General features: G+C 42.8%; 1 protein-coding gene across 1 annotated transcript in view; it reads right to left on the reverse strand.

The window, feature by feature from the left end:
• Positions 1-19866, reverse strand: part of FMN1 (formin 1) — a 307167-nt gene that overhangs the window by 146849 nt on the left and 140452 nt on the right. The window contains exons 8-12 of the mRNA XM_022587546.3: positions 19003-19091; positions 11769-11898; positions 9881-10027; positions 8736-8795; positions 5172-5292 (exon numbers count right to left, since the gene is read on the reverse strand). Coding sequence (XP_022443254.2) covers positions 5172-5292; positions 8736-8795; positions 9881-10027; positions 11769-11898; positions 19003-19091 — 547 coding nt within the window. The remainder of the gene's footprint in view (positions 1-5171; positions 5293-8735; positions 8796-9880; positions 10028-11768; positions 11899-19002; positions 19092-19866) is intronic.

The raw sequence follows: 19866 nt of genomic DNA on the forward strand, positions 1-19866 counted from the left end.
ACCTTAAAATACACACACACACACACACACACACACACACACACACACTTGCATCTCTGCCAACATTCTCAAACAAGTTTGATTATCTTACACTGAGGGTTAACTACTGACTACATTTTCCCAATTCATATATGCAATAACAGGGCCAATAACGCAGCATTTTCAAGGCAAGATTTAGTACACAGCTAGCTGATTAAATATCCTACCCTTAATGATACGGGAAACTAAATAAGTCTCATTAGCTACTAAGGGCGATTTATTTCAATCTTTAAACTTTTCACAATAGGCTGACTTCTCAACACCTATCTGAAGAGTTCCTGCCATTTCCAACCAAAAAATTCAGCTTTCCTACTTGGAAAGCCAGAAAGAGTTTTTCATAATGAAATACAGTCACAGGATCATGTTATACAAATGTGGATTTGGGAGCAGTGATACTAGAGTAATTGTAACACTAAAGTTGTTCATTCTGGCTTTCAAGCATCAAGACATCAGAGAGAATGTGACCTATTCTACTGCATTTGTTTACATGGATAACAAACCCAGTTAGGACAATGCAGCCAGGGAGTATGAAGAGAACTATTATAGGGCAAAGGCCATACCTATTCATCACAGTTACTCCTGTTAAGGTCACCCAGGAATGACCATTTAACCAACAACTCCGTTCTTGATATTAAAAATCAATAGTAATATCAACATCCCTTCTTCTTAAACAATATTCTACAGAATCCATATTCCACAACAACATACTACTAAGTATATCCAGTGCAAGAAAAAAGGACAATGTTTCACGTTTTGAGAAATCCTGGTTTAAACAGGGTTAAACTGTTTCATTGTTTTTTACTACAGGACTTCCCAGAGCCTTTAATAAGCTCATATGCACTGTGTCCCTGTGATTTGTTTTTAGTATAGAGCATTTCCAGGTTTATCAGACTACAGACTCTTTTTTAGAGAGCACGAATTCACATTTCATGCAATACTGGTGAGTGTCACTAGTTGGGAAATCCTACACCTGCAGCCTCGGCAATGGGGTGCGCGCGCGTGCATAACTGGTATTAACTGGCACAATCAGAAAGAATGCATTGCGTGGTGTGTTTGTTTCTTATTGCTATTATGACAAATTACCACAGACTCAAATGGCTTAAAACAATACAGATATATTACCTCATAGCTCTGTATGTTAGAAGTCTGACATGGGTCTCATTGAGCTGAAATCAAGGTGTTGACAGGGCTGCATTCCCTTCTGGAGGCTCTAGGGAGAATCTGTTCCTTGCCTTTTCCAGTTTTAGAGGCTTCCGACATTCCTTGGTTCACTGCCCGCTTCCTCCATCCTCAAAGCCAGCAACACTGCATCTCTCTGATCATTCTACTGTACTATCTCCCGCTGACCACAGAGAAAGTCGTCAGCTTTTAAAGATTCATTTTCAAGATTTGTGTGATTAGATTAGGCCCACTTGGATGGTCCAGGATAATCTCCCCATCTCAATGTCGGCAAAGTCCCTCTTTGCCATGTAAGGTAACATATTCACAGATTCCAGGGATCAGGGTTCAGACATCTTTGGGAGCCATTACTCTGCCTACCACACATGAGTTGGTAAGAGTACCTTCAAAGTTCTGGCTAGCAAACGAGGTCAAAGAATGAGAAAGAGAGCAGCTGTCGCTGTTATTTGCTCCCAGATATTACTTATATCATCAAAGCATCGAGGAAATCAAAATTATCGTCCGCTTAAGAGACGCAGAACAGTAAACAAGATATGGAACACATTCCTAAGCACCAAGGGCTTGGTTTGTAGCGCTCTGGAAATTAGGTTCTCCACAAACACAGCCAGCTGGCCCCTCAACAATACGGGCCTGATTCTACAAGGTGTCTGTTTTCCAGTAAAAGGCATATACACCTAATCAGCTTTATTGAAGCTCTCCTTACTAAGTAAGGGACCGTGCATTCATTACCTCCTATGATGCTGGTGTTATAACTGCCCTATTTTACAGGTGAGACAATACTTTTTATGGTTATGTTACTCGACAAGATCTTGCTTGCTTTCACCAAACCAGTAGCAAGTACACACCTGACTCCAAAGCCTGAGTTCTTAATCCTGTGCAGTACTATTCGCTTTGATAATCCATCTCTCTTAGGTCTCCCCACTTCCCATACCCCACACACAAACTAAGTTCTTTCTTAAGTCCCTATCTGATCTGAGGGTCTACACGTATGGGCTCTAGGCACGTGTGTGTGCACGCCCTTGCGCTCATGTGCACACATTCGCTAACTCTTTCTGTCATTTGTGTCCTCATGAGGCTTTATGCCTTGAATAGGTATCTTTCTGTTGTGATCTCTGATCCGATACGGAGACTTCTGGGCCAGCAACACGGCAAGTTGTGCGTACATGCCTTAGAGTCGTATCTAGTTTCAAAATGAGGCTAGGTCATCACCTGTGAGGTAACCTGGCAGGTCACCTGAGCACCATGAACTTCAGCTTCCGCCTCTTGTAAGAGCTGTACAGACCCTGCTTCACAGGGTCATTGTAAGGATTTAAAGAGACGGTCTGTGTAAAGCACCTGACAGTAATCACGCAATCAATTGTAGCAGATACAATTATCCTCAATGCCTTGCTATGTTTATCTACATAAAAGTGCCGTTGGAAATTCTGGTCTCTCGGAAAGATGCTCACCGACAACCTCTACCGCTGTTAGTGACATCTATACAGCCAACAACCATCGTTTAATTCCCACCTGATTGTTAAGGTGTGGTCCTTGCTACCCCAAATGCTTTTCTTTTAAAGGGCTATGCCTGCCTGGAGAACTAGGGCCTGAGCCTTCTTGAAGTTTGCTAATCACATCTGGTTTAGCTTTAGACATTTTCTGGGGTTTTGCCAGCAGCCACGACACTTTAATGGCTACAATAAACCTCAAAGCCTCATCAAATCTTTGCTGTATGTGTGAAAATTATGTCCACTTCAATTAAACATTCCATCTCAGCTCACACCCAGGCCTTGTGGAAACGGAGCTGAAGACTGAACGGGGAAGTGAGATGAAACGGGCCGCCACGACTCTGGCCATCTCGCCAGATGGGATTTGGAAGGACAAGAAATTCATTAGAGAACCCACGGTCTGTATTTTCTTTAAATATTTACTAGGTACCTTTCATGTATTAAAAACACGGGCATCTCTAAAGATTAGCAGGGCATTTTTTTGTTTAAATATTCAATGTGTGTGGGACAGCGCCGGTTTCCTCATTTGCCTTGGTGGTGCACTTCACGTCTTTGTGGTGACGTCCCACGCAAAGAAGAAAAATAACTGAGGTAGCGTTCAGTCTTCCTTCATAAGGCAGCTCCTCCAGCTTCAGAAAGTCTTGTATTTCCTTAAAATTGACTGGGGAAAGTGTCAGTTGAGTACTCAGAGATCCGGAATGACACCGTGGATCTCCCTAGAGAAAATAAGGTACATCCACTGCAGAGGTTTGGGGGCACCCCTGCCTCTACACGGTCCTTTGAATTCACTCTTCTTATCCCTTTGTTATTTATCATCAAACACACAGGGATATCAAAGGGAGTGGGCTGAGCCAGGATGCCTGACAAAAGGCAGTCGTGGAGGGATGGCAGGCGAAGAGGAAAGATCCAACGTAGATCAGGTTTCTGCTCGAAAGACCATATGAGAGGGTCTCACAAGGACCAAAAGACAAGAGAGGATGGGCATTCAGGGATGGCGGCCAGGGACTGGACAAGCACAGGTCTTCTCTGCTACTGCAAAAGCCACCCTGAGGACTGGCCTGGCCCTAATTCTGCCACTGGAGAGGGGCAGAGAAAAACTGCTACGTGATGCAACTCTGCTTTCTTAGGATAAAAATCAAGCTCCGCAACTCAGTCAAGGATAAAACTGCCCCTTTTTGAGGAGAGGGAAAAGAATGATCACGAGTTCACGTATCACATTCCTGAACGAAGCATTCATTTAAATTCACGCTCTCGACCACATCTACAGGAGGGGGAAAAAACCCCGCATGTTCCTTTAAAAATAATCTACAAGGTAAAAATATTCACTTGTAACCACTATCCTTATTTAAGCAAGTTCTATGCCCAAAGTAAAAATAAATGGCTCTCCCTGCCACCGGGAGCAGATCTTTCCCACTTTACTTCCATTTCCAAGCTGTCCTCTAAGACTTAGATTTCTGAGCACTCTTTCACAATAAACATTTTTAAAATGTTTATTTTATGTCTTAGTGTAAAAATATTCCTGGTGCAAGCTCTTCATTTCCTCAAGCTCTGCTTTTGGCGTGCTGGGCTCCATTTCCACATTAACACGCTCCCTAAATCCTCCACAGAGCTCTTCAATTGGAGTTATACAAGCTCCAAGGCAAGTATTTATACTCTTGGACAAGGAGATGTCTCCACAGTGAAAACACAAGGCTCTAGAAATGCCAAAGGAAAATTCCTGCCCGAGAGACATATTTTCACCTTTTAAAAAAGCCAAAAAGGGCTTTCAGCGTTTTGCTTTGGATAATTAAAAATGTAAATTAAACTAAAACAGACTGTTTACTACGGGTCTGACCATCATTATTAGACTCATATACATAAACGAAATATATAGGCACGTGTGTGTGTGTGTATGTGTGTGTGTGTATGTGTGCGCGCGCGCGCGCCACAGGGACAGCAAGAGCAAGAGTGAGAGACAGAAAGATAAGGCAGCACCTAGTAAACTAGCTTAGAAAATGCAATGCATGAGATTTGCTAATCAGACCCGATCTGCCTCTCACTGGCTGTACGAATACAGCTTCTCGAAGCCTCATTTTTCTCATCTATAAAATGGACTTAGTGTAGTTCCTGCTTATTCGGGTCGTTAGAAGAATTGTATGAGAACACAGTAAGAATTCAAAAAAAGGGTTGTTATTATTTTTATTAAAATTATATCTATTCCATGCTGGAAAATGTAGATATAACAAGATATATATATATATATATATATATATATATATATATAAACACTAATTAACACTAATGAAAGAGAAAGATGTGTAAATACACTGCCTCCAAATTGTGCACAGAGATGGAAAGTGTCCTGAGGCAGTGTACCATAACTGAACTCTCACCATTCCATTCCCCGAGCCATACAGAAATCATCCCCTTAAATCATTTTAAAAAATCCTATCTATTATCATAATAACAGAACAGCGTGCCTGTTACCTTCTAGTTGCCTCTTCAGTTTTCTCAAATCTTTTATAAGGTCTTCAAATTTGACTTGGGAGGCCAGAAAGAAATCTTGTGGTTCGGGCAGGGGGAAAACACTCTTTTCTGTTCCTGCTTCCTAGAATATATGGTAAACAAAAGTACATTTTACTTCCCAATTGTCACTTTCAGTTGAAATTCCAAAGCATCTTTTTTTCGGATGGTTGGATACGAATCATAGCAATGCTCCCCTGCTATTCCTAACTTTGGACTTGTTGCTTTGAAGTGCTTTCGTGTCTTTCACGCTATCATTTCGGTCTTATTGGCACTGAGGTTGGCTATGGCTGTAGCTATGGCATGGGCTGGGCTCTGCTTTGCCTCTTGAATCAAAGAGAAAATGGTCAGGTATGTCCTAATCTTAGACCCTCTACTCCCACGGAAAATGGCACAGGAAGAACACATGAAAGTACTTGAATTGAAAGTCTCTGTTGAGTTTCACATGGCAGCAATCAGATAACTCATCTTTGGGGTATGCCAAAGGTTGTGAATTGGAAGGTACTGGATAACGCAGCACTGAGGTGGGAGAAACAATCACCATCGCTTATGCTCTTACTCACCTTCCTCTGCAGCTTAAAGCTCGTGGGCACACGTGCGCGCGCGTGTATGTGATCAAATTCTTCACATACTTGTAAAGATTCTCTTAATGTTGTTTGGCTTATCTTAGCAGATGTTTACGAGGGCATGGTTGGGTTGGGTTTTGACAAGCTCCACAACTATACCTAATAGAGGATCTCAGCTGAGAAACACCCAGAGGGACACGAACTGTAGGCACATCGGGAGACCAGCGGAGCCTCAACTGTCTTTTCCAGTCCGGCTTGCTTTCTCCCCGAGTTGTTTAATACAAGCTTTGTGTCTTGCATGTCTCAGGCCATCTTCGCATATTCTCCTCTCCACACAGGCTACTTTGCCAGCTTTCCTTCACATTCCATCTTCCCTACTGCCATTAGGACTAATTCCAAACTCTAAAACTGCTTTACAAGGCACTTTCTGATCTGGCCTCTGTCTCCATCTCCAGCCTGATTTCTCCCTTCCCCTATCGCTAACTCCCTCTCCTAAACTTTCATAAAATAAAAGAACAGGCCACAGTCTCTTGCTTCTAGGCTTTTGTCTACAAAACTGTCCCTTTTCAAAAACTCTTCCCCAGCCCCTCTTCACACCTCCTTGTTCATACTCCTCTTTCTAGTCTCAAAACAGATATCACTTCCTTAAAGACCTCCCCTAAGCCTCAGCACCTTGGGTGTTTCCAAGAGTCCCTGCTAATTCCTGTTATCACAGCACTTTTCAACGTTAACTTAAAAATTGCCTTGTTAGCTTGTGTGTCTTCCCCACTAGACTATAAACATTTTGAAGGCAGGAACGGTGCCTTGTTCTCGGTCAAGTACACACCATCTGGCCTACCAGTAAAATCTGTTTGGCACCACTAACAGAGAGCTTATAAAACGCTATTCTGGGAAGTGTGCACCTTGGGCAGGAGTCATCTAACTTATTGTCCTGTTTTCTTGTGGTTTTGAGAATTCCCTGGACCCTACCCCGCTTCCTTTAAGACCTTTGGCCCCATTTGGGATGCTAGGAGGAGGTGGTTTTCCTCATTTGATCAGAACAACATTTTACGTGATCAGTGTACTATTTTTCATCTTCCTCTACTTATTTTACTGCTTTTTAAAAAACCATGGAAGCAGTACCCTCCTTTGAGCGCCAAGATGGAACAACATCTAAGATGCTTGTCACAAAACTCCATGGTAATCTATGGAAGAACTCATGCATATTTCTTTCTATTTTCCAAAACTTTTTATCAGATTCAGTCCTGGCTTCGTTTTTTTTTTTTTTTTTAAGCTAGAAAAAGAGAAAATGTTACTGAGCAAATCGGCCCGGTAGTAGCTCTTGCGAAAGCTGCTCAATTGGAGTTCAAAAGACATGGCCCTAGAAGGGTTTCTTTGAACTTCACATAGACCTAGACTTGGACCAAAAACCAGGCATGAGTGGAAGGAAGCTTGGAGCAAGAGTCACCTTTCTTCCGCTAATTGCTCATCACCACTAACCACAAAAATCATCACTTATACTCCTAGGAGGGAAGGGATCATTTACTAAATCACATAATGCTGTACTCTTGTTGAGTGCAATTCATTTTAACACAGTGAAAACTGGGAGAGCACCACACAAATGTTGACTTCTTATTTTTCCTAAACTGGACCATCCCCGTGTTTGCAATTAATCTTACTTTAAGATTTCCCTCTGTGAAGTCGATTCCACTGGGTTCAGCTCTCCTCAGTAGGAGTCAAACTCCATCGGCAAATTTCATCCTTCCTACACAGTGCATCTGCTTATGCCAGCCTCGAATTTGAACTGTCACCTCAAGATCCTTCAGGATAACTCTTCTGCCACCCTGGTACCTGCCTTCAGAACTTTGGATGCACACATATTGCCCGAAGCTCAACACACCTACCCTGCTCTACCAGAAGATAGCTCTCGCCTCTTTGCATCTTGTTTGTTACAGATGCTACTTATTACATGCTTGTGCATATTTATAGTACATTCAACTCAGCAAGTATTTATCAAGCACCTACATTACAAACATGAAAAAAGAGACAACAAAGAGTTCTGGACCTCAAGGAGCAATGCCGGGAAGCTAGGTAATTGCTCAATGATATCTATGCACAGGGGAATAATAAACCTGGTGGTAGATACATTGAAAACGGTTAGATAAACCCACCAGGAGGGTAGGAGAGATGACTAAAGACTTCATCAGTGCTTAGCCTGTCTTCTGCATGAAACTGTAGGCCTTTTGAAGACGAGGCCCTGGAAGCTTTACTTTTCTTCCCTTGGTACCTAGGAAAAACTGTGCTTGTGTGGATAGTTAAGCGGGACTCCTGACAACATTTTCCTGAGACTTTTTCCATTTACTGACTGCTAGGTTTCTCAACAACTTACAATAGTACCTCTTTCTTCTCAAAGCTAGGACTCCTTGTTCTCGATTTAATGAGAAGGAATAAAACACAGAAAATTGCGCTCAGGTGGATTCTCACAGAAATTTTTATTTCTAATGGCCCAGTGTAATCTAAGCAGGGAAGATGGATTTCAAATTCCACGTCTTTAACTTGTTCACAGATGAACATTGCTGATAAAGTATTGGGTATTATTGCATCTTAAGTTCCTAAAGTTTGGTCTGCATCCCAGAATCTAGTTTCAAATATAACCAATTACTGAATGGATATGGGTTTCACAGAGACCCTCACAATCTGGTCAGAAGGCACTGAGATGACTGGGGGTCTCTTTGAAGCTGTGTTATACAGTGGATTAAGAGTCAGTAGATTTGTGCCACTGAATAATGCTTCTCTTTACAACAGTCAACTAAACTCTTGGCTCCAGTTTTCCCATCTGTAAACCAAGGAAGCTGGAGAGCTCTCAAATTCTATGTTGGACTTGAAATTCATCCATCCATCCATCATCCAATTTCTGAATGCCAGCAATGTGCAGGAGCTGAAACCCCATTAGTGTAGTTTTCCACATAACGCTATTTCTTACCTGATCATAGTAACGCAGGTAATATTTCACAACATAGTCCACCAGATTAATCCCATTATCCTAGGTTTAAAAGAGAAGTTTAAATGAATACCATTCACATGAGACTCTGCCATATTAGATAGTCAAAGAGCTGAAATCTCACTCTGTAACTCTAATACTTTTAATTTGTGATACCTGGTCCTAATTGTGTTTGAGACTGTCCTCTTTCCTCCTTGTCCCATTCATTTTTATGGCATCTATACAAAGAAATGACACTACAACACTCTTTCTTGAGGTGGGGGGGGGACCCAAAGAGGTAATCCATAAGGCCTCTGAGGTAATGGCTAAGACAAGCACCAGCCAACCAAAAGACTGTCTCAATACTTTCAGGCATAAAGCCAAGAAGGGAGGGGGTAGGGGAGTGCTAAAGGGAACCAGAGAGTAGAACAGAAGACCATCCCTCCCTTCCCACCTTTCAAAAAATGTGTGTTCTTACTGGCGTGAAAAACAATCAAGGAGGCTTAAAAGGAACACCCTGCCACTTTATGACCCTGGGACTCCAGGGGAGAGCAGGCCCTCCCACAAGGCAGCCTTTGTGTCTTGTTCACGTGGGTCTAATTCTAATTTGCCTGTGTGTTTCCCCTCCCTCCGCTCTCCCTGCCCCCCCAGGGGACGCCTAGATATGGGCTGGTTGTTTCTAAAGAGGTAGCTCTGCAGGGTGTGGAGCCAAGTGATAATCAGTCTCAGAGGGTCTGACAGTGGACCCCCAGCCCAATTGTTGTGGACCAGAGAATAATTCAAACCCTCAGCTCCCTTGGTGAGTCAGCATTGCTCTCCACTTAGGAGTGAGTAAATTACAAGGAGCTAACCCCAAATTCAAGCAGACTCAAGCCTTGAGCTATGGCTAATACTGTACGCTATCTGCTTTATTCTCTCACGGCAGTTCAACATCTAACTGTGCGCTTTCGAGCAAATGAATGTTGGGGATTTTGTCATCAAAAGAAGATGAAAAACCTGTCTTTATTCAAAAGAAAGCAAACAATGTACTGTTAGGGGGAGGATAGAGATGAACGGAACAACCAGGAACACTTTTTTTGAAAATGGAAGGTATACAAGGAAAATAATGACAGATCACAGACCTTCGTTATGAAAAAATAAATAAATACCCGACTTTTGACGTCCTTGAGTTTGGGCAGAATTTCTAAGCTATATCCATCTGCTTGTCCCCGAGTCCTATTTCCTCCATTCATATAGTTTCCAAAAGCCAGAATGAGAGCCAAAATATCCTTCACACTCTTCATTTGCAGCAAGCCCTGGGAAGGCAAACACCCATTATTGTGCGGCTGAACTCCAAATGCACCTATGCTCATTCAACAACAAATATTCACTGAGCACTTGATAGGCTGTTTGCTCGCCTGTTACCAACTGGATTTATACTTGGTGAAATGGAAAATACACTTCACTGAGCCATAAGTGTCTTAAAAAATATGTTAACAGCCATCATTTTTTTAATCCTTTCAATGAATTACAAACTGCGCATGTTCTAATACTGAATATTAAATATTAGGTTTTGTTTTTGCATAACGCGGGCCTCTCACTGTTGTGGCCTCTCCCGTTGCGGAGCAACAGGCTCCGGACGCGCAGGCTCAGCGGCCATGGCTCACGGGCACAGCCGCTCCGCGGCATGTGGGATCTTCCCGGACCGGGGCACGAACCCGTGTCCCCTGCATCGGCAGGCGGACTCTCAACCACTGCGCCACCAGGGAAGCCCTAAATATTAGTTTTTATATTTCTATTTGAGCCGGTTTTATTTTTTAAATACTTATTTTAAAGGATTTAGAAATTGAAAAAAGACAGTTGTTACAGTTAGGCTTTGTATTTGACGGCTTCTAAGTAGGAAGGGGTTTAAGATTGTTTGAGGATCTGGTTTTGGACTATGTATCTATACAAACAGCACAGTTAAACGTAGGGTAGGTACAACAGCAAGCCTATACTTCCTTATCCCTGGAAATAATCCTCAGAGGTGAACTACAGAATCCTCAGAGGTGAATACAATCATGTATTTCAAGGTCATAGGCTATGTTTATTAAGTGTTTGCTGATTTGTCTATTAACTTTTACTATTTGTCTATTAATTTCAAGCTGCTTGGGGTTCTCTTCAGCTCCCCATCTCATTTGTTTTTCCTCTCTCTCTCATTCTTTTGCTCCAAGTACAAATTTTCAAATTGATACTTTTCCCCTTCTCTACAGTTTTAGTCGACTTTATTTTCCTTGATTTTAGGGTAAAGAAAGCAAACCAAGTGCAGCTCTAGGACGACCTCTGCTCCTGCCTCGTAGGGCGTTATTAGAGGGTGTATATTATAGACCTTGGTAATATTTATGCTTTCTTTAGTGAAATCTTTTATATTTTAGAAGGAAAAAACCCCATGCCTCCAGATAAGCAACTAAACATTACAGTATTTGTGGAGGATCACCATGTGGTGAAGGACGTGCGTCATTGGGAGAAAAAGCCACGTTCAAGAATTTAACTTTATAACAAACCCCAGTGTGGTAAAGCCAACAAAAACTTATCGGCCCATCACTCATTATCATAATCATTGATTTCATTTATCAAGTCTCTAGAATATTTTTATTTTACTATGTAAACACATTTCAGATGATCCAATGCATTGGTCTAAGGCAAATCTCTTTTTGCAATCTAGAGAGTCAGAATGGAAAACACACTATACTATTTAGGTTGGTTTTAAGTGGCCAGAATGTACATTGGGAGGTATTTGGAATACGTGAGAAGAAATCTGTAAAAGTGTTGTTTTTTTCCCTCCCTCTTTCTCCTCTGTCAATCTGCGTCTTCTTTCTTACTTACTCTTACTTACTTTCTTACTCACCTGCATGCACGCTCACACGGGATAATCGTCACAGTTATACTCAGGAAAACACACAACCTTAAGTCCACAATATTTCTGCAGAGGGACTCGAGTTGATCTTTCCCAGTCCCCACTCCCTCCTTTACCCCCAAGGAGGGCAAAGCTGTCTTTGAATTAGACAGCAAACATACCTTAGAAGCTCGTGTGATGATCTCTACCTTTCGGTGCACGGCAGTAATGCCCTCAGAAAAGACAGATCTGAAGATTATACACTGGGCACGTTCAGCAAAATTAGGGATCTGGGCTAACTCGTGTAAAAATCTGTAAGAATTAAGAATGAATCATCTGACTTCACATATAATCGCAAGGAAAATAAAAAGACAGCAGAAAGAGATTCGTCATGAGAGCATTCCTTGTTTGACAATGTTAACTGAACAATTATAAAAGGCATCAAACAGGCAAACTCAGGGGACTCCAAGGGTTTGTGCTCTACTGTTAACAACAAAGACGCTTTTAAAAATGGGTTTCCATATATCACCTCACACCTGTCAGAATGGCTGTCATTAAAAAGAACACAAATAACAAATGCTGGAGAGGATGTGGAGAAAAGGGAACCCTCGTACACTGTTGGTGGGAATGTAAATGGGTGCAGCCACTGTGGAAAACAGTATGGAGGTTTCTCAAAAAAAACCTAAATATAGAGCTACTATATGACCCAGCAACTCCACTCCAAAAAAAAAAAAAACAAAACAAAATCCAAAAAAACCAAAAACACTAATTTGAAAAGATACATGCACCCCAACGGTCACAGCAGCATTATTTACAACTGCCAAGATATGGAAACAACCTAAGCAACCGTTGACAGATGAGTGGATAAAGAAGATGTGGTATATGTGTATATACATATACACACATACATATACACACACAATGGAATACTACTCAGCCACAAAAAAGAATGAAATTTTGCTATTTGCAGCAACATGGATGGACTTGGAGGGCATTAGGCTAAGTGAAATAAGTCAGACAAAGACAAATACTGTGTGATACCACTTATATGTGGAATCTAAAAAATACACCAAAATAGTGAATATAACAAAAAAGAAGCAGACTCACAGATACAGAGAATTAGTGGTTACCAGTCGTGGCAGGAGGGGCCATATAAGGGGTAGGGGAGTGGAAGGTACAAACTATTGGGTATAAGATAGGCTCAAAGATATATTTTACAATGCAGGGGATATAGTCAACATTTTGTAATACCTGTAAATGGAAAATAACCTTTAAAAATTGTATAAAAATTTTTTAAAATTAAAAAAAATGGGTTTCTATAATGGTGAGCAAACATATGGTATATAAATTAAGAACAGAAAGTTAACACAAGTATACTGAACCATGTGAAGCTATCTGTCTCTTGCTACCCAAGTAAGACTAAACCGAAATAGAAAGCATTAATCTTAAGTGTTTGGGGAAAAAAAAAAAACCCACAATAGATTCCCTTTATAATGCAGCATTCTCTAATGGTGTATTAACACAGGCTAAGTAAGGGGAAGACTTGAGGCAAATGTCTATAGACAAGTGAAAAAATAATCTCTCTCTGAAGTTAGATTACTACTTTTTGTTGCTGTTGTTCAAACAATTATAATAATCTATAATGATTCTATTCTGCAGGTATTTGTTTACTTTTCCACAACAACTTACCTACGCAGACAGGACTTCATAGCGCCATGCTTGGAACAAAGGAGGCACTCATTAAGTGGGCACAATCTAAAGTTTCTTAAAAACCATGGCAAGACAGAGCTTAAAAGCTAAAGTTGAGTACTGACCTACACACAGAAGTTCACTGTCTGAGCAGCTGGGCGCTGGTGCCCTTCGCAAAATTAAGTTGGAAGAGCTACATATCCTCTAGGCCAACCACCCGAGGTAGGGGTATACACTAAAATGGATGGAAAGAGTTGGACATGAATTCAGAAAAGGAGAGAATCCACTAAAAGCTTTTAAATCCACTTGGGGGTTGAAATGATGGTTAACTGATAGTTCTGAAAGTCTTGGTCAAACCATAACATCACTACCTTGACATTTTGTAACCTCTTACCAAGAATGCTTTTACCTAGGAGCAAAGCTGGAGCCCCCTTCTTTCCATAACCAGAGAAATTTCCTTAGCTAATAATACTCTGTGCCTCTTTTAGGGACACTTGGGTTTTAATAAGATTCTAATAATCAGCTGTTTTTCTTATTTATCCTACAACTAGGTCATAATCCTTTTTTTTTTTTTTTTCCTAAATAACACTGAGAGGAAGCAAAGAATGTCCATAAAAGAAAACATACCTTTGCTTTAAGGTTCTGTAACTCTGATTGTTATGAAAACCATGTGATGGGATAGAAAAGTGGAAACCCATAGGAATTCTGAATTAGGACAAGATGAAAAAATTACACTCTATGTGTGAATTGTTTCTTTGTAAAATTAGCATTAAGCCACTGATTCATTTACGACTGAAATCAGGGGTATCACCAGTTCTCACAAACATGAACAGTAAAAAGCTTGTGGGACTGGAGGCATTTGGTCCTGTAGCGAGTCTTGGGAAGTTTTACTTATTCAGACGCTGCTGAGAGCTACCTCAAGTGCAGCACCCTGCACTTCTCCCTTTCCAAATGCAACCATGAAACACTATTCCCTAAGTAGGACCCAGATCCCTGAGTGGGTACACTTCCTCGTTTCAATGAGCACAGCGAGTGAAGCATTGATGGAGAGAATATACAGATCAACACCCCAGCTCACCAGCAAGGTCTTAGATGAGAAGGAGGAAACGCTGTATAAGCAATTGCTTATAACTCGTCTCCAAAGAGGACGTTTAGGACCAACATGAGGAGACGAGCCCATAGGCTCAAGCAATTGGTGTTACCCGGAAAAAAGAGTAAAATAGAACTACAAGGTTCCCTGGGATCAAAGCTTTACTGGAACTAGGGCTTGCACTAGGAAGGCTCTCAGAGGATCTTAAAGACCCAGTGTTGTGTATGGAGAAGGGGCTGAAGCACATATCCAGAGTTGGAGGGGGGAGGGAAATTCAGGTATTTCAGAATACTTTTGGATACAACTGTAGGGAATGTGTCACCAAGAATACCAGAGCATCAGTCACCAAGAACTTTAGTGTCTTTAGATGTGTATGAAGCACTTACAGTGCGTCAGGCACCATGCCGAGACCTGAGAACGGAATTTAACTTAAACACAACTCCTTCTTGATCACCTGTGAAATAAATCCACAGTTACCACGAGTGTGATGAGTGCTCTCGGTGATGGGGCCTAAAATAGGAGCTATGGAAGCCATACGCAGGGCATCAAAGTCAGAGCGCTGGAGGGACCATGTCAGCCAAGGTCTCCGGGAGCCCTCTGGTCCTTGTGCAGGACACATGTAAGAGACTGCCAGTGAGAGCCTGGACAGGCTGAATGATATTCGTGGGGAAAGGTGAGAAAAAGCTAAAATGGGGCTTTGTGTTCTAAAATAAAGAGCTCAAGTTTTTTTTCTGAATGAATGAAGGGTTTTAAACAGAGGAGTGAAACTTTCAGCTTTTTGTTTTAGAAAATCGCCCTTGCAATGGCTCGGCTGATTGATTGGAAGTGATAGCAGATCTGAGGCTGGGAGCAGCTGGAATATTCTAAGGGGGAACGAGAGAGGGCCTGCAGTGTGGATGCTGAGGGGCGAATGGTGAGAAAGCGACTGAGGCTGCCAGACCCAATGTAGCTGACCCATCCCACGGGATGCTGAGAAGAGTCCAGGATGACTTGTGGGTTTGGGGGCCTGGTCACCTGGGAGAAGGTGAAGATACAAAATACTAGAGAAGCAAATTTGGGAAAAACAAAGTCTCGAGGAAAGCACCCTTTCCCATTTATCTGAGAAAGTACCAGAAGTACAGGTTGCCTCAAAGGCTATGAAGTGTCTAATATCTTATCTCCCACATGTGGGTTTTACACTCTACCCATAAGGGCAGCTGTAAGCGCTCTTTTACACATCCCCAAGGAGAGGGTCTTGGGCATTAATAGGCCATGGTACTTATGAATATTTAGGGACTGATTTCCTTTTGGACTAGTCTAAATTTACACCCTAGGGCCAGAGATAGAAAGGACTCAATACCCCCAAAGAGCCACAGACCAGGGACCTTCCTCTTCTTTCCTTAAGGCAGGCTGATCTTCCTAGGATGGACTGTAAGTACAGCCGGTACACAGCAGAAACATTCTGCACCTCACAGTACGTGGGTCACACACCCACAGCAACTCGGCTGTCAGGTGGATCGATGCAACGGGCCCACTGTTTTCAAGGGACTAACATGTGGTTTATCATTCCTCAAAGCCCTGAATGATGTCGTTTCAGGTGTCTGTGCACGCTGTAACTTATGTTCCTCCATAGAGGAGGACGCTAACAGAGCCTTGTTTCAACGTCAATACGTCTTCTTTGGGGCGATCCCCAGGCAGCTGTGGGCCTCAGTGGAGCATCCCCACAGGCTGTATATGGTATCCTCACTTTAGGCCACAAAAAGCACACATCAGGCCTAATCAGACCCAGTAGAGCCGCCCCTCGCCTCACCACCATCCCAAGGAGAGTGTGAACAGAGTTGAGGACCATTGCTGAAGGGAGCGGTTCTCAGACAGCCTGGTCCCAAGCAGATGACACCTCCGTGGGAAATGACTTTCTAAATCTGGCCCTGCGGTGCAAGAAAGCTGCTGAGGTGAGCGAGGAGGGCAGCCTCCCCAGGCTCTGATTTGAAGCCTGGGCACCACAGGAATCTTAGGAAACTGCAATGCTGAAACTATAAATGATCGTAGTTTCCAGTATGCAAAGCATGTTTACAGTCAACTCACTTGGAGCTAATGGCAAATCAGTTGCCAGAAAATCAGACTCTGGCATGAATCAAATGAATGCTACACTGTGCAGGAGGTCAGGAGTAAAGGTGAAAATCACTCAGCCCTGGAGGCCCTACCTCTCTGGGCCTCACCCTCTAGCAGCTGAGCCCAAGCATATCACCAGGACAACATGACCAACTTCTTTGCTGCCACTAAGAGCTTAGCATGTTCAGGAAGCCCTTACAAGGACCATTTGCAAACTTTAAAAACACTCTTCCATCCACATCATCAGGAGAGAAAGCAAGAGAACTTATTAAAGTCACCGGTTAATTACCTGCTGCCATTATTCTGTCTCCTGGCAATTAATCTCGAAAAATAATGCTAGAAAGGCATTAACACAGGAAGGAAAAGGGGAACCCTTCCGGGAGCAAGGACCCACGGTTCATTTTACCAAGTGGGCTGTTCCATAGTTTAGAGCAGGGGTTGGTGAATTACAGTCCCCAGGTCAAATTCGGCCCATTCTTTGTTTTCGTATGGCCCATCAGCTAAGAATGGTTTTCACATTTTTAAATGGTTGAAAAAAATCAAGCATTTAAACATTAATATTAATCAAATATTAACCAGAATAATATTTTGTGACATGTACAATGATATGAAATTCAAATTTCAGCGTCCATAAATAAACTGTTCTTGGCGCACAGCCACGCCCATTTGTTTACGTATTGTCTGTGCTTGCTTCTGCACAACAACCGTTGACTTGAGTAGTTCCAGCAGATTGTAATGGCTCACAAAGCCTAAAGTACTTACTACCGGGTCCTCTATAGGAAAAGTTGACCAACTCTGGGCTTGGAGTATCATTGCTTAACATGGCATAGTTGGCACTACCCAAATGCTTGTCCGTGTTATGGACTGAATGTTTGTATCCCCCCCAAAATCCCTAAGTTGAAATCCTAACCCCCAGAGTGATGGTAATAAGAAGTAGGGCCTTTAGGAAGTAATTAGGTCATGAGGGTCGAGCCCTCATGAGTGGGGTTAGTGCCCTTCAGAGAAGAGACACAAGCGCTTACTTCCCCTCTCTGCTCTCTGCCACGTGAAGATACAAAGGGAAGCCTGCAGCCTGGAAGAGGGTGCTCACCAGAACCCAACCATGCTGCCACCTGGATCTCAGACTTCCAGACTCAGGAACTGTGAGAAATAAAATTCTGCCGTTGATAGGTCACTCAGTTTAGGATACTTTGCTATAGCAGCCCAAACTGACTAAGACAGTCCTCAAATACTCCTCATGGCCTTGTGTCTAAATATCCCATTATTAGTCACTTCATTTTCGGTCGTCAGCACCTTAGTGGGAATGAATTTATTATATTAGGAAACAAGACTTGGGAGTGGACCACAGGATGGGTCGGGGTGGGAGTTGGTAAGGACGGGGGGCTCAAGTCGATGGAACAGAAGGGCAGGGAAGCCCATCTGCATTGATTCACAATATTCCTAGGCTTCATGAACTAACTTTGGGTGTGTGTTGGGGGGAGAGCCCTGGCATATGCTCCATGTGACAGCCAGTCATCTAAGGGTCCCCAAATTATCATAAAGGTTTGTCAATAACTGAGTAAACCTAGAAATTCCTCACCCAGTCACCCAGAAGAAAGATGTTTCTTCTGGACCTGAATACCCTGGCTTCCAAGGGGAGTGGGGCATTTTAGAGGAACCAAGGGCAAGGTGGGAAGGTTTCAGTATAAGCGACTGACCCTCGAATGTGTCTGGGGCTGACTTGTTACCCTAAACCCAGTCAATTTCCTCTTTGCTTCCTATTCCTTGCCTCATCTCCAGGCTGAGAAGCACAGCCTGCATTGGGCAGGAAGCACTCAAGGTAGCCACGAGCTAAGTAGCCCTCTGTCCACTCGGGACCCATCCCACATTCTCACAGAGTCCTTAGGGCTGCAGAGCCCCAGAAGGTTATCCATGGTTTGTAGACCCCAAGAGCCCAGCCAAGGACGAGAGTCACTCAGTTACGCACTAGAGTTCTGGGCTTTCAAAGTGTGTGGAACACCCCAAACTAGAGAGCAGACACCTCCACACAGTGACTGGAGAGAAGCACAGGCACATGCAAAGGGAGGATGAAAAAGCCACATCTAAATTGGGCAGAGCAGGTAGAGAATTTGGGGAGAAAGCTGGCACATTCAGGCTACATTTACTGGATACAATATTTAGGAAAATCAATTTGAATTCTGTGACTCTGACATCACCCCTTTTAACTGCATCAGCAGAACCTTAAACAGAGCAGTAACCTCTCCCTTCCTCAGTTACCCTTTGGGCCAGAATGTTTAGTCTAGGAGGAATTAACAAGTTGCTAGGACAAGAAAAGGGGAGTCATGAGGGGTGGGGTGAGGGGTTGAGACATGATATCCAGCAGCACAAATCTCCCGGCTGCCTTTCCCGGCAGTCAGGTCATTCTGCTGTGTGCAATAGGTCACAGGAATGACGCTGCTATGATTTAGCTTGGCACAGTTGAGATTTGGTTATTCGGAGCTGGGAGGCAGGAAGATAGGGACAGCCCTTCTCCTTTTGTTAACAGAAAAGTGTTTAAGCATCCTTACTGCTCAGGTTTATCCAGTAGCTTCAATTCTTCCTCTTTGGATGTCTCATAATACTTTCTTATTTTAACGAGTTCATCCTCTTGGGCTCTCTGTGTTGAAATAGAAACAAAACACACACAAAAAGTGAGCAATGAGAATCTGTCTAAAGCAGTGTGTCTCAGAGTGTGGTCTCCGGACAGGCAGCATCAGCACCACCTGTCGCTAGTTAGAAATGCCCATTGTTGGCCCTACCCTGGATATAAGACACTCCAGAGGTAGGGCTCAGCAAGCCCTGCAGGTGGTTCTGAGACATGCTAAAGTTTGGGAATTACTGGCTAAACTAAATGGTCATAACAAGTGACCTCAGCTGGATACAGAAGCCAGGGCATTTGATTGCTAACCTTTGAATCCCCTGTGTCTTTCCCAGTAAGATAGGGTAAGGGTCAAGGTGTCCTTAGCATTTGCTTTCTTCATCCTCAGAACCGAACAGCCCTCCTAACTTATGTAGGCGCCTGATTTTTAAATTTCTGGTCAGCAGGGTCTCTCTTTCTGAATTTTCTAAGCATTCGTTGTCTGCACCACTGATTTTGGCATTCAGTCCCATACTTTCTCAATTTGCGCAACTATGCCAGTTGTATGTAGCTTACCTCTACTGTCAGCTAACAAGTACCAATGATGTGCACAGTCCTGAGCCCGAGGTAACAACTAAAAGCATCCTAGAAGGCACTTTGCCTTTCACAAAGTCCTCCGACATCAAGTATCGCATCCTTGTTTTAAAGATGACTCCACCGAGGCTTATACTAAGTACCTGGCAAAGAGCCTGACCTAGAACACCTTTCTTCCACAATACCATGATGCCCTCCAGGTATTCAACAAATGTGCCAT

Source organism: Delphinapterus leucas, chromosome 2 (genome assembly GCF_059928025.1).
Source record: "Delphinapterus leucas isolate spDelLeu-1000000601 "Yukka" chromosome 2, BTC_Dleu_Yukka2, whole genome shotgun sequence".
In the NCBI taxonomy this organism is placed as follows: Eukaryota; Metazoa; Chordata; class Mammalia; order Artiodactyla; family Monodontidae; genus Delphinapterus; species Delphinapterus leucas.